Source organism: Arachis duranensis, chromosome 2 (assembly GCF_000817695.3).
Source record: "Arachis duranensis cultivar V14167 chromosome 2, aradu.V14167.gnm2.J7QH, whole genome shotgun sequence".
Classification (NCBI taxonomy): Eukaryota; Viridiplantae; Streptophyta; class Magnoliopsida; order Fabales; family Fabaceae; genus Arachis; species Arachis duranensis.
In genome coordinates, this window is record NC_029773.3 from 91,620,754 (window position 1) to 91,635,082 (window position 14,329).

Here is a 14,329-nt window from a genome sequence, read left to right on the forward strand (position 1 = left end):
GTTTTATGTAATCATGTTTTGGATAGAGTTTTTTTAATTATTTTTTTTAACATCGCTCAATTATTTGTGCTCGTGCTCATAATATCTGTATTTACATGTTTTCCTGGATGCAGGAGCGGGGTTTTGTTTCTTTATCAACTGCACTGTTGTCATCATCTGTATTGCGCACAGAAAAGGGACATGTCATGGAAATATTCATGGATGTTACCTCTTCAGTTGAGGCTGTGATACTTTCATTACTTTTTTGCCGTTCAGGTTGGCTATAATTAGTATCAATTTAAAATTCTCATGCATGTATAAGACACACATTGTTGGATCCATTATCACAATGGAAACAAAATATCAAGTAACTTGACTAACTTTCTGCTCCATTGTAGGCTTGATATATCTATTACAGGATCCTGAACTTTCTAGTACTTTAATCCATGCCCTCAGGGGTGGTCATCGTGGCAACAAGGAAGATTGCGTTCCTCTTCGATACGCTTCCGTTTTGATTTCAAAGGGTTTCTTTTGTAGTCCACTGGAGATAGGAATGATAGTGGGGATGCATTTAAAAGTGGTCAGTTAGTTGTTCTCTCTCAAACAACTCCGTCTATGTTTTACCTTCTCCCTCCTCATTCTGCTGCTCCCATTCCCCCATCGATGTTTTGATTACTGATTTGTATCTGTGACAATTTTTATAATTGGTCAGGTTAAAGCCATTGATTCTTTGCTTTCTTCAAATCCTCAGTCAGAAGAGTTCTTATGGGTTGTGTGGGAACTCTCTGCCCTGTCAAGGTTGACATTGCCCTTTCCTTGTCTGAATTGAATCTTAAGTATTTTAAACAAGGTCTGATTGAAACATGCGGATGGTTGTAGGTCTGATTGTGGACGGCAGGCTTTGTTGGCTTTGGCAAATTTCCCTGAGGTATGGTTTACTTATCCTCTAACAATCCACAAAATACAGTATCAGGAAGTGTATTGTTTTTTGCACCTTTCTCTGACATGAGAATAGTATACGAAGGAAAAGGTGTAGAAATGCACATGTTTGGCTCCCCTCCCTGTCATCTAAAGGAAGTATTTTTTGTAATTGTACTTCTACCCAAAGGTTTCTGAAGTTTTTCATAGGTTTCAGTTTTATCTATGATATACCGAATATGTTTATTTGTCCATTAGATCAATGCTAGATTGTAGTTATTGACCTTAGTTGTTAATACTGTTAGTGGCAAGTTCTGTTATATAGGTACCTAGAGTTTTATTGTTTGTGATATTTAGATGTTGTAGCATATGAAATCTTGCTTGTTTTCAGGCACTTTTTTATAGGATGACTGTTTCTTTGGTTTTTTGTAGGCTATTTCTTTGTTGATTGAAGCACTGAGTTCTGTAAAGGAAACTGAATCTGTTGTGAAAAACAGTGGTAAATATCCAATTCACTCAATTGTAGTCTCATTCTTCCTTATGCACATTATTTGCTGATTTTTTCCCCTCCCCTTTTTAGTGATCTGACCTGCTTGTTCTCACTCTCTTGAATTCAGGATCATCGCCAGTAAATCTGACATTAATTCACTCAGCTGCGGAGATTATTGAAGTCATTGTTACAGATTCTACAGCATCATCTTTAGGTTCTTGGATTGGACATGCCATGGAGCTTCATAGGGCTTTGCATTCCTCCTCTCCAGGGTCCAACAGAAAAGATGCTCCCTCACGGCTAGTGGAATGGATAGATGCTGGTGTAGTATACCATAAACATGGGGGTATTGGTCTCCTACGCTATGCTGCTGTATTGGCTTCTGGAGGGGATGCCCAGTTGACTTCAACTAGCATCCTAGTGTCAGATCTAACTGATGTTGAAAATGTTGTTGGAGAGTCTTCCATTGGCTCTGAGATTAATGTTATGGAGAATCTGGGGAAGTTTATATCTGAAAAATCTTTTGATGGTGTTACTCTTCGAGATTCTTCGTTGGCGCAATTGACAACGGCACTCAGGATTTTATCTTCCATTTCTGAGAACCCTGTATGTTACAGTCTATTTTGAATTGTTTCACTGATAATAGTTAATGCTTTCCTAAAGTAGTTTTGACTTGTGCAGACTGTTGCTGCAACTCTCTATGATGAAGGTGCTGTAATAGTTATCTTTGCTATTTTAGTGAACTGCAGATTCATGCTGGAGAGATCCTCAAACAGTTATGGTAAAGTCAATTACAATGCTCAATATTTGAAGTTGCTTATATGATTATGTTAGCATACTTGAGAGACAACCCTCTAAAAGAATTGTGTGCCTTGCTCTTGCTCCATACCCTACTACATTTTCAGTTATTTTTTTTCTTGTTTCATTTAATATCTAACTCTTCCTCTTAGTTCTTGCATTCATAAAAAAATTATATCTGTATCTTTTCTTTCTACTCTTTCCAAAGTTGCTCCATGTAATTTTCCTTTCTTCTGAACAGATTACCTTGTAGATGAGGGTACAGAATGCAATGCTACATCTGATTTACTATTGGAACGTAATCGTGAACTTAGCATAGTTGATCTTTTGGTTCCTTCTCTGATGCTACTGATCGAACTCCTACAGAAATTACAGGTGTGACTTTTAGATGTCCCATCTCTTCTCTCTATACTAGTTTTTATGTAGTCACTATTCTGTCAGAAACTTGGAGTTATTTATGTTTAAAATGTGAGCATGTTATGTATCCAACTGTTACTGACCAAGAAATTGCCTTAAGAACTTTAATTATTTTCAAGGTTTTACATTGGTTATTGCGTGTTGAACTGTTGATTGGGGATTGCATCTTGAGCATACATGCAGCTTTAGCTTAGTGGGGTCTTCTTGCTAGGAATATGTACTAAATACTATGCTCAATTTGTGGGAAGGTATTGAATTGTTTGAGTGAGTTTTTGTTTTATTACTTGCCTTTATGTGTAATTTTCTTTGCCTTGGCTGGGATTATCAAAGGATAAGAATAGGTTGTGGACAATGGTACCTGCAGTTATTGCTGGATATTGAATACCTTCCATTATGCTTCTGGAATTATATGTATCATTTACAACCTTTTGAATTTTGATTTTCAAATGGATGAGACCAAACTTTGATGTTTATTACAATGCTGATGTAATATATATCAAAATTAGAATGTTGGTTTATATGTGGTGCTTGTCTTTGTATCACATTTGTTTTATTCCTTGATTATTTTTTATGACATTGTGTTTTACCCCCTTAGGTATGATACTTTGATCAAACATTGTTTCGTCCTTGTTTTGTCTGATGGAGTAGCAGTGCCTTGTGTATTGTTAGTTATTAGTCAGTATTCTTGATGGATTTTGTTTGCAATTTTATAGGAAGCAAAGGAGCAGCACCGTAATACAAAACTAATGAATGCTCTTTTACGATTACACAGAGAAATCAGGTATTGTCAGCTTCCTTTCTATTTGCATCTGTTGTGGGGTCATGCTATCTTTAAGTTGATCAAATTCTTCTGGTTGCAGCCCCAAGCTAGCTGCTTGTGCAGCAGACTTGTCATCTCCATATCCTAATTATGCTATTGGTTATGGAGCTGTCTGTCATCTTATTGCGTCTACCCTTGCCTTTTGGCCGGTATATGGATGGAGTCCCGGTCTTTTTCACACCCTTCTCACGAGCGTCCAAGCTAGTTCAGTGTTGACTCTTGGTCCAAAGGAAACATGTAGTTTGCTCTATCTTTTGGTATGTTCATTCCATTCAAAGTGTTTTTTTTCTTTACATGTTCCGTGTAACACTTCTCATTTCAGTGCCCATAAATATTTTATTTTGTTTTATTGTTTTTTTTTAATTAATAACAAAGGAAATAGTTTCATTAAGGTATTGAGAGAACAATATAAAAGAGTGGAGGAAAAGAATTCCTCCCAGAACTACAGAAATACAAAAAATACAAGCTTGAATGAACTGCTGCTTTCCAACCGGCTCATCATGTCTGAGAGGGAACTTCAGTGCTCATAGTTAATTATTTGAACTGCAAACAATAACATCATTGAACGTAAAATTTATTTATCTCTTCTTATATGTTTCCTATTGCAAGAGTGATTTATTCCCTGAGGAGAATATGTGGCTTTGGACTAGTGGAATGCCTTTGTTGAGTGCACGAAGAATGTTGTCTGTTGGAACCCTATTTGGGCCCCAGAAGGAGAGACATGTCAACTGGTATCTGGAACCTGCACACCTTGAGAAGCTGGTTTGCCAATTTGGACATCACATTGATGAAATTGCTGAGATTATACAGCATTATGCTGTTTCTGTATGTACTTTCTGCCGATATGGCAATGTTATGAATTTTAATTTTCTTCAATCTTTCTATCTGGCAGTGAGATATGATGGTGAGTTTATGTAAGTGGTCTTTTTCTTGTGTCGTTCTGTTTTCTTGACAGGCATTAGTGGTCATTCAAGATCTATTGCGCGTCTTTGTAACTCGCATTGCATGCCAAAATCCAGATTATGCGTCTCGGCTCATACGCCCAGTATTGTCATCAATTAATCACCATATTTCCGAATCATCCTCTCCATCTGATACCGATGCATTTAAGGTAAGGATTCCTTGATGTTTGCCCCCCAGTTTGGTTCATAGTTCATCTAGTTTTTTTGTACGATTAGTTTGTTTTCTATTTTGATGTTATACTGTCTATTTCTACACTATTTTCAGGTTTTGAGGCTCCTTGATTTTCTTGTCAGTCTATTGGAGCATCCATTTGGCAAGGTCAGTGATTTATTTTACTATATTTTTCTTTGTTTTTCCTTCTTATTTTCATCAGGATCATTGTTTTGGTATTGCTAACTATTGGTGATTCAGTAATTTTACATAATATGCATCTGATATCCATTTTTTCTATTTTAGGGCCTATTATTGAGGGAGGGCACCCTTCAGATTATAACCAAAGTATTGGAGAGATGTTTTGTTAGTGTTGATGCCGATATGAGGCAGACTCTGGATAGTAGTTCTGCAAAGTGCAATTTTAATTCGTTTAGTTGTTGTTTCCGAGTATTCAAGTTTATTATGCTTCTTTTTCATTCTGAAGCTCCTCGTCATCACCCCCGAAGGCATGACATGTGAGTACTGTATTTTCTTGTTTCTTAAATTCTACTCGTTGTTGGCTGTTAAGTAACAAAGTTTCTGGTTGTTTGGCAGTAAAAGTTGTGGAAAATTGAGTGATGTTGATTGTGCCTTGATATTACGTTACCTTTTGAAGGGCTCTGAGGTGAGACTTTGATCCTTTTGATATATACTTGTAAATATGTTATAATTTCTGTATTGATGATGAGATCCTTGTTCTCTTCATATAAAGAAGTGCTTGACCTTCTGCAGAATTATATAGCTTAAAATGTTGTTTGCTTTTGTTGCTTCGTTGATGCTAAGTTCATTCTGTTGTTTGAAGGTCCTGCCTGTTGGAAAAGAGTTACTGGCTTGTCTTACAGCTTTCAAAGAATTAGCTTCTTGTACTCAAGGTCAAATGGCAATTGGAGCTTCTCTTTCTGGCATCCACTCTCAAGCTCATGAACTTGAATCGCCCAATGATGATAATGTTGTGAATTGTAATGATCATAGTGTTGCAGAATGGAAAAAACGCCCCCCATTACTAAGCTGTTGGATGAAGTTGTTGAGATCAATCAACTCAAAGGATGATTTGTCAACTGGTGCTGTTGATGCTGTTTATATGCTATCTCTTGGGTCTCTGCAGTTTTGCATTGAAGGAGACAGGTAAGATTTTTTTCCCCGTTTCTGATTGCTGCTTCTGATTACTTATACGTTTGTGATCATTTGCAATTAATTTTGTAAAAAACTTCTATGCTTGTATCAATCGAATTCTAAGTTAATGTAACTCAAGAATGTAGCAGTTGAAAATTGAAATAATTAAAGCCTTGTTATTTGACCATTGGTTTCCGCTTTTTTTTTTTTTTGTAAAGAATGTGTCACTGATGGTTTGCAGGAGATAATGTTTGGTTTGATTGACTAAAGACTAAGTTTGGGTTGCAATTGAAATTTTTTGATCAGTTGTGTGTATATGTTGATATCCAGAAGTTTGAATTATTGAAAACATAAATATGTTAAAGGACATTGGGAATCGGCCTATTCTCATATTTGCGGTCTCCCTGGTGTTTAGCAAATGATGTAGAGGTGTTTATTTATTAGATATTCATATCTTGGATGCTTGTTATTTACATTGCTCAAGCCAGAGTCACTGTTTTTGTATGGGATAATATAGAAGAATAAACTTATAGTTACTTTGTTGCTTAGTTTGAATGCGGAGAGAGTTGCCGTGTTGAAGTACCTCTATGGGCTTTCTGATGATATGACAAGATCAGCCGATTTTCCTGAAGAAAATATTAATTACATTCTTGAATTTGGTACTTTGTTAAGTTCGAAGGTTGCTATGGATGACGGTTTAGTTACGCCTCACTTGCAAGTTCCACTCTATCAGGTATCAATCTACTATCTATTCACGTAGACCTTCCCATCTCAGTTTTTAACCTGGATTCATTTTCTTAATGGTTGCTGTTCATCTGTGATGTTAAGGTTTCCGAGCTGGTTATGTCATTGTCATCAGTATTGCAAAGATCAGCAAGTTCCATGGTGGTGGATGAACTTGTTTTGCCCCAAAATGATGCTTTAAGTTTTGCAGAGACACGTCAAATGCTAGAGAACAGTGTTGAAATGATTGATGATCATCTATACAATGGAGGACTTGGGGACAAATTCCTCTGGGAATGTCCGGAAACATTACCTGATAGATTAACGCAGACAAACCTTGCAACTAAAAGGAAACTCACATCCATGGATGGGCCAGTAAGGCGTGCCAGAGGAGAAAGTTTCCAGGCTGATAACTCTTCTCAAAGTACATTTTCACGTGGTGTATCACAGTCTAATGTTCCTTCAGGTCCTACACGTAGGGATGCCTTCCGACAGCGCAAGCCGAATACCAGTAGACCCCCATCTATGCATGTGGATGACTACGTGGCCAGAGAGAGGAATGTTGATGGGGTTACTAATGTAATAGCGGTGCCACGAGCAGGATCAACTGGCGGAAGACCTCCATCAATTCATGTAGATGAATTCATGGCAAGGCAAAGGGAACGCCAAAACCCTTCTGCAGCAGTAGTGGGAGAGGCTGTGGGACATCTGAAAAATGCGTCTCCTGTTAAACCTGCAGATGGGGAAAAGTTAAACAAATCCAAGCAATTAAAGACTGATCTTAACGATGATCTTCAAGAGCTTGATATAGTTTTTGAGGTGGAGGAATCCGAGCATGATGACAAATTGCCATTCCCTCAACCTGATGATGACTTACCACAGGCTGCCCCTGTTATTGTTGAGCAGAGTTCTCCTCACTCGATCGTTGAAGAGACAGAAAGCGACGCTGTTGATAGTAGTCAATTTTCTCGTATGGGTACCCCGTTAGGATCTAATGTGGATGAAAATGGCCAAAGTGAATTTTCTTCAAAGATGTCTGTTTCTCGTCCTGATATTTTAGCTCGTGAATCTAGTGTTTCTTCAGACAGGAAGTATGTTGAGCAGTCCGACGACCTAAAGAATGTTGTTCCAGCCAAGTCATCTGGCGGATATGATTCTTCAATGGCACACAGTTCTGGTTTTCCGGGGCCACTTTATAATAATCCATCCATATCACCTCTGCAATTACCAGCCGATTCAAGGATGGCTTCCCAGAATTTCTTCATGAAGAACAGCCCACAACATGGCGGTAATGCTTCAGGTTCTCAAGGACTGTATGATCAGAGGTTTTTGCCTAACCAACCACCTCTACCACCCATGCCACCGCCACCAACAATCTCGCCCGTTATATCACATGCTCCAGATTCTGTTCCTGGACAGTCGTCCCCATTTGTTAATTCTCCAGCAGGCACACAGCGTCCAGTGGCATTCCAAGTGAGGAACTTTGCAACCCTTATTTTTGTCTATTTCTGGCATCCGCTTTGGTGTTTTGAATTTCTCTTTCTTTTACCCTTCATGTTTATCATATCATTGTTATGATTCTTTTTAGGTTCAGACGGATTATTCATCTCCATTCAACAATGGTTCAACTTCAACATCATCAGGACCTTCTGTTCCAATACCAGATATGAAGTATTCCAGGACTTCTGTTTCTTCTCCTGGAGGACCTAATCGACTTGCTCCCCCACTTCCGCCCACACCTCCTCCTTTTGCATCTAGCCCATATAATTTACCATCCGTTAAAACCTCCTCTGCATATGGTCAGACAAGTATTGGAACCGCTGAACTTCCCCAGGCCTCCAATGCACCTTTGGGTGCCAGATCGTCGCCCTATCCACCAAACCCTATGATGCTGCCTTTGGGATTCAATAGGCCAGCTTCTATGCCATTAAACCCTTATGGTAACAGCCCAAGTCATCAACAGAGTGAGAACCAGCCAAGCATCTTGCAAAGCGTCTCTGTTCCTGCAGCTTCCTTTTCATCAATGCATTCTGTTACTCAATTGCAGCCGTTGCAGCCTCCTCAGCTTCCACGCCCTCCACAGCCACCTCAGCAACTCCTTAGGCCACCTGTTCAAGCTTTACAGCAGTTGGAGCAAGGGATGCCAATGCCAACCAATGTTCAAATGCATCAATTACAGATGCTGCAGCAGTCTCAGGTTTCATCGATACAGACTTATTATCAAAACCAGCACCAAGAGTTTCCACATGCACCACAGCAGCAGCATCAGCCAGCCGAATTTACTCAACACCGCGATGCTCAAGCACAGCAGCAGTCAGATCCTGGAATGTCATTACACGAGTATTTCAAATCGCCGGAAGCAATTCAGGTATTTGCTATGCATGGTGTTCTTTCTTACTATTGTTCTTGTTTTCGAGCACACGTCACACACGACTTTCTATTGATGATGCTGATATATAAACTTGCTTTATCTTTTTATTCTTACCATCTTACTCTTTTGACTTGGCAGTCTTTGTTGAGTGACCGCGACAAACTTTGCCAACTTTTGGAGCAGCATCCGAAGTTAATGCAGATGCTACAGGTAACAAGATTTAGTCCTTTTTTGGGTATTACCATATTAGAACTATAAGATCCCTAAACCTCGAGTATGTGTTTGCGACACGAGTTGCACTTTTTTTAAAGGTTTGGGGAGAGGGGGTTGAATTGCACATGCCTTGTAATGATGGGGACAGAATGCAATTAAACCAAAATTATTTATCAGCATTCAAATTGGTTTCTTTTCTTCTGCAGGAAAGACTGGGCCAGCTGTAGCAGCATGATGGCAAAGTAGAACTAAAGAAGCATGATTTCTTGCACTATTCTTATCTGTAAATGTTCTTCATTATTGATTACTAATGAGCTTGTGCTGATGTTTGTGCCTCAGTCATTGAAATTTTGTGTTAATATGTACTTTATTAACGTGCCTTTAACTTCTTAGTCAATGCCCCAATGGTCCTTATGTTGATTTGTGGCGCAATCATGGTGCTGTTGTACTTCTATTGTACAGTTGCATTATTAGTTCTTGATATCATTTCCTTACAAATTACAATGTGTATAGTTATTTCCTTCTCCTTTTACTAAATTATATTCAAGTTTAAGTGCTAATTTTATTGGAGAAATACGTTAGTTAGATTGGTCATTCTTAATTGAGCTCCAAGTTTTTTTATGCTAATCTTCATTAGTATATTATATTTCAAGATCATTAGTATATTAACTCACTAAAGAGTAGTTGATATCTTTATATGTAGGGATGTTTATAGATCGGATCGTATTTGCAAATTCGAGTTAATTATCTGCATCCGATTTGCACCTTTAAAGGATTGGATTACGGATATCTAGTCTGTATCCGTGGATATGATTTGTGTATCTGCATATTCACTAGACACCAATCGGCCACTTCTTCTCTGATCGCCCTAGCTGCTCACCGGCTATTACTCCCTCCTTGTTGCGTTCTTCTCTCGTAGTGTTGTTGCTGTTTCTTGCGTTGTCGCATTCATCCCTCTTCGTCGCGTTTTTGCCGCTCCTTCAATGACTGTGGTTCTCGTCTCATGTTCTCATCGTCAGTCGCGTCGGTATAGGGTCCTCTGTTCTCCGTGTTCACTGTCTTATTGTGATCAGTTCTCGCTGTCATGGTCTTGCCAGTTTGTCATTCTCCTGTTATTGTTTGTAATGAATTATGCTATTGTTTTTGTTTATTTGTTTATATAAGGTGTAACTGTTTTAGACTTTAGTATATTTTAGGGTTGCTGATTTAGGAATAAATAAGTTTAAAAGTGTAAAAAATAGAATATTGGATATTTTATATAAAATATATTTTTGAAATAAGTTTCTATTATGTGGATATATTCATTATTGGATTTGACACTTAAAAATGCAAATATTATATCCGATTCAATGAGAATTGTATGGATTAGATCAAAATTTTGACCATTTCCAATCTGCGTTGATTTTTCTTTCCTTTAAAATCCCAGTGGCTTAAATATATTGAAAATTTGGAAAGCTAATCATTCCATGGAGTGTGTAATTAATGTGATTTATTTATTAATTCTTTAATTATATATTTCACTCAATCTCTTCAAATATCTTTGGGAGGAATTATATAATGCACAAACAATCACCCCATAAGTCAACAAGACGTGATAGCAACTTATTATCCTTATTCCTTCGTTTTCTTTTTTGCATTTACTCTCTGAAATATTTACCTGGTTATGATGATGTTTTTTCACCGTGCTACATTATTTTTTGACAACACTGAAACAATAATGATGGTTCTTTCGCTTTACTCCTCTAAACAAGTACTTTGGTTTAGGCAAAGTATTGGTCTGTGTCTCTTGTTCAAGAAAGGAAGGCACATGGGATTATTATATGGGAATTAAGTAAGCATTTTTCTGAAGAAAGAATGTCTCTTCAACGATCACTATGAAGTATAAACTTTGCATTGACTCTTATTTCTTGGATCATGGGCTTCCCGGATCATGTAACTAAGATTTTCATCAATATTTCTAATTGGTAATGTCAATATAATATAATTACATTGTCAACTGAAAAAGTAAAATGTAAACATCGAAACCTCAATGGGTAAAATAGACATTGTAGCTGCCAAAATAGTAACTCTTAAAAAAGTGTGTTTGACAAAAAAAAAAAAAAAGTTACCGAGACAGACAGACTGAGAGAGTAATAGAAATTTCAAACTTCAAACTTCAGATTGAGGAGGAGATTTTGTTGGCTATGAGCGGGTTCTTTCTCTTTTTGGGTTGGAATTCAAATTTCAAACACACAATTTGAATGAGCATTCCAAACCAATAGTGAATAAATTTAAATTTTCTCTTCTATCCTTGATTTTCTGTCTCTCTCTTCGCTTCTTTCTTTCTACTTGGGCGCTGTCTCTCTCGCTAAAAGAAAAAAAGAAGGAGCTCACGGGTGATGAAAACAGTAACTGGCATAGAAGATAGAGAATGGGCGTGCTCAGTGCTGCGGGTTAGGAGAGCGTCTGTCGAAGAAAAAAGAAGACGACCACAGAGGCTCCGAATCTGTTTCCGGCGAGTAGCAAAGAAGAAGAATAATAAATTAGAGGTGGCGGTGGCTGTTGGTGCAGCTGCAAGGAGAAAGAATAGTGGCACGGTGAGTGGTGTTACTACCGAAGGAGTAGCTGGAGCTCCGAGATCCTGTCGTCGGTGGTGTGGCAGAAGTATTTTTTCTTCCTTACAAGCAGAAATTTATTTTCTTTTTTATTATTTTCTTTTTAAAAAAAAGTTACAGAAAATGTCTTTAGGGTTCCGGATGCAAAAAGAGGAAACGCCGGAACTCCGGTGCAATGTTTCGGTTTACTCTGTCCTCTGTTAGCAAAATCTTCTAACCAATAAATATGATGAAACATATTTTTCTTCCTTTTTTTAACATTTTTATAGAATTTTTACATAAATAATTTGAAAACTTGATTTTTTTTTTAGGAACAACTTCCCTGGCAAAGCTCAAGGTGTGAAATTTGCTGGCAAGTTGCTCCGGATGAAGCTGCGCCTGCTAAAGCGGTATGAATGATGCATCTGCCTGCCTTAATTGCTATCTTTTTCACCTTTTTTTTATTCATATTATATCATTTTTGTCTCTTCTTTAATTTGTTCCGTTTAATTTTTGGATGGCAAACATTAATATTTAACTAAGTTTATATGTATTTAACTAATTTTGTTCTTCCTTTTCCTTCCATAACTTTTGTATATTTGGTTTTGAGTTTCCTTCCATATATAAATATTGAAACCTCAAGGGCACATAGGTAATGCAAATGGTTAAAGTCATGTATTACATACAGTATTTTGTGAATATGCAACAATAACACTAATAATAGTTCATAAATTATCTGCTTTAATTTACTTTTTCTTCTACTATACATGCATAATGAATGTTGATTTCCAATTTTTAGTTGCATTGCAATTTCTATGAACTCAGTATATACCACTGCTGCAGTTCTATGTTATGGTTTGTTGGCCGTTTTTTAATCACTGAATCATGCTCTTGAGTCTTCACTATTTTCTATAACTATTACAACTTGAAAATTATATAGATTTCCTTTTCCCCCCTTTTGAGAAGCAAACATTTTTTTAGTTAACTAATTGAAATTTGAAAAACTGGTCACTATGTGTGAAACAAACATTTTTTAGTTAACCAATTGACTGTTAGCATTATATTAGAGAAGAGATCATGAACTTGAATTTTATAGTGATTCTATTAGCCTGTGTACTAAAGTTCAATCGCATCTTTTTTGTGTGCCTTGATATGGTGTAGCTGCTTGATTGTGGTTTAGAAGTACAGAGAAGAAGGCAGAGATAATAAGAGGTGTATTCATCCTAATTTTGTGTTGTTGCTGAAAGTTTTCAATTGCTCTCTCTTACCTTTTGTGTTTTTTCTCCCCCTCTGATTTGAACTTTTATGTGTATTCATTTTTTATGATTTTATTTTCAGCTTAGATGATATTGCTTAAGCTGTTCACCGTTCAATTTGCACCATTATATTGATCCTTGGAGATGATGTAGTTGTTGTGCTACTAATAATCTTATTTTTAGTTATTATATTATTTGTGCTATGCTATTATTTCAGAAATTGCAGAAGAGGTTAGTCAGAAAAAGCAAGAAGCCCCGAGTGAGGCCAATCAAGTGGCACCCGCAGTTGAATTGTTTAGGTACACATCTTTTGGATAAAATATTGAACATGATGTATTTTGTTTTCATTATCAAATGTCAGAGATGTGTTATTCTCTATTCTCTATGACTTGGTGTTTCAGTCTGATAACCACTTAGTACACAATTATTATCATAATTTCATAATGATATATATGCAGTGGAGGGGAGAAGAGAATAGATATAGATTACACACTAAAAATCACTGTTTTGGGGTATATATAGATGGATGATCATATCAGTTAAATAGATTCTGAAATCACATCCTATGTTCTCTGTGATGTTGATTTGCGTGATGGAATGCTCAAGAATATATTTGTCTTTAAGCTTTCTTCTTTGCATGTTAGATTCTTGATTAAATGCCAATAAACTCTCTGAATTTTGCTTCATTTATTCTAATTTTAGACTGGAAGATTAAGAAGAAAATGCTTAGTTTTATAAAAGGAAAAAAAAAGAATTAGATGGTAGTTAAGAAAATGCTTAGTTTGATAAAAAGAATTGCTCATGAAATAATTTAAGGTGACTTCTTTAGGGATTTAAATGAGACGTTACTTTATTTAGTTTCAATGTGTGTGTATGTTTGAATTCCTTAATATATTTTGCCGAATAAAAGGATGTCTATTTAATATTTTAAGGACTTTAAATTCTTCTATTATAAGCTTTAAACATCATATGTGAATTAGGTAGTTTTGATGATTTTATAGTTCAATTCTAAAAGGATGTCTATTTAATATTTTAAGGACTTTAAATTCTTCTATTATAAGCTTTAAACATCATATGTGAATTAGGTAGTTTTGATGATTTTAAAGTTCAATTCTGGACTATTATTAAGGCGTGAGCTTTAGAGTTTTGCATATTAACATAGGCAAATGCAAAATGGCCAAATTTTTGGAGTGGTTGAAGGTGGCAAATTGAGCTTAGATGAATGGCACACAATGAGGACAACTGCAAGGGGAGGTTGAGAGAATGATTGCTAAGACAAATATGGAGAAACATAGAGCTGATTTACTCTCTGTTGAGTATGAGACCAAGGTTAGTGGCTTCATTTACTTCAAAAATGAATTAGTTATATTTTAATGGAACTTCTTTCTATCTGATTTACAAAGCTAGAGAGAATCATAATTTTAGCCTATGGTTGAAATTGTTCTTCATTATCAGAACTAGCAAGTCTATGTTTTTATTGTAAGTAAAAATATACAGTAAGGA

General features: G+C 36.6%; 1 protein-coding gene and 1 long non-coding RNA gene across 6 annotated transcripts in view; both read left to right on the forward strand.

The window, feature by feature from the left end:
• LOC107476143 (protein virilizer homolog) overlaps positions 1-9,513 on the forward strand; it is a 28,539-nt gene extending 19,026 nt beyond the window's left edge. For 4 of the 5 annotated variants that reach the window (XM_052257872.1, XM_052257873.1, XM_016095886.3 and 1 more), the window contains 21 exons: positions 114-255; positions 378-559; positions 692-777; positions 859-907; positions 1,330-1,396; positions 1,515-1,993; positions 2,069-2,168; positions 2,427-2,560; positions 3,316-3,383; positions 3,463-3,679; positions 4,032-4,247; positions 4,378-4,533; positions 4,650-4,703; positions 4,842-5,053; positions 5,133-5,202; positions 5,380-5,702; positions 6,240-6,423; positions 6,519-7,886; positions 8,002-8,781; positions 8,923-8,994; positions 9,204-9,513. In XM_052257872.1, coding sequence (XP_052113832.1) covers positions 114-255; positions 378-559; positions 692-777; positions 859-907; positions 1,330-1,396; positions 1,515-1,993; positions 2,069-2,168; positions 2,427-2,560; positions 3,316-3,383; positions 3,463-3,679; positions 4,032-4,247; positions 4,378-4,533; positions 4,650-4,703; positions 4,842-5,053; positions 5,133-5,202; positions 5,380-5,702; positions 6,240-6,423; positions 6,519-7,886; positions 8,002-8,781; positions 8,923-8,994; positions 9,204-9,224 — 4,980 coding nt within the window. In that variant the 3' untranslated portion in view covers positions 9,225-9,513. The remainder of the gene's footprint in view (positions 1-113; positions 256-377; positions 560-691; positions 778-858; positions 908-1,329; positions 1,397-1,514; positions 1,994-2,068; positions 2,169-2,426; positions 2,561-3,315; positions 3,384-3,462; positions 3,680-4,031; positions 4,248-4,377; positions 4,534-4,649; positions 4,704-4,841; positions 5,054-5,132; positions 5,203-5,379; positions 5,703-6,239; positions 6,424-6,518; positions 7,887-8,001; positions 8,782-8,922; positions 8,995-9,203) is intronic. The other variant, XM_052257870.1, reaches the window with a different exon arrangement.
• A 1,733-nt stretch (positions 9,514-11,246) lies between these two features.
• On the forward strand, positions 11,247-14,152 carry LOC107476355 (uncharacterized). The gene is made up of 4 exons (XR_008006100.1): positions 11,247-11,640; positions 11,903-11,980; positions 13,044-13,125; positions 13,989-14,152. It is a non-coding gene; the product is annotated as an uncharacterized LOC107476355 (long non-coding RNA).
• Positions 14,153-14,329: the final 177 nt, after the last annotated feature.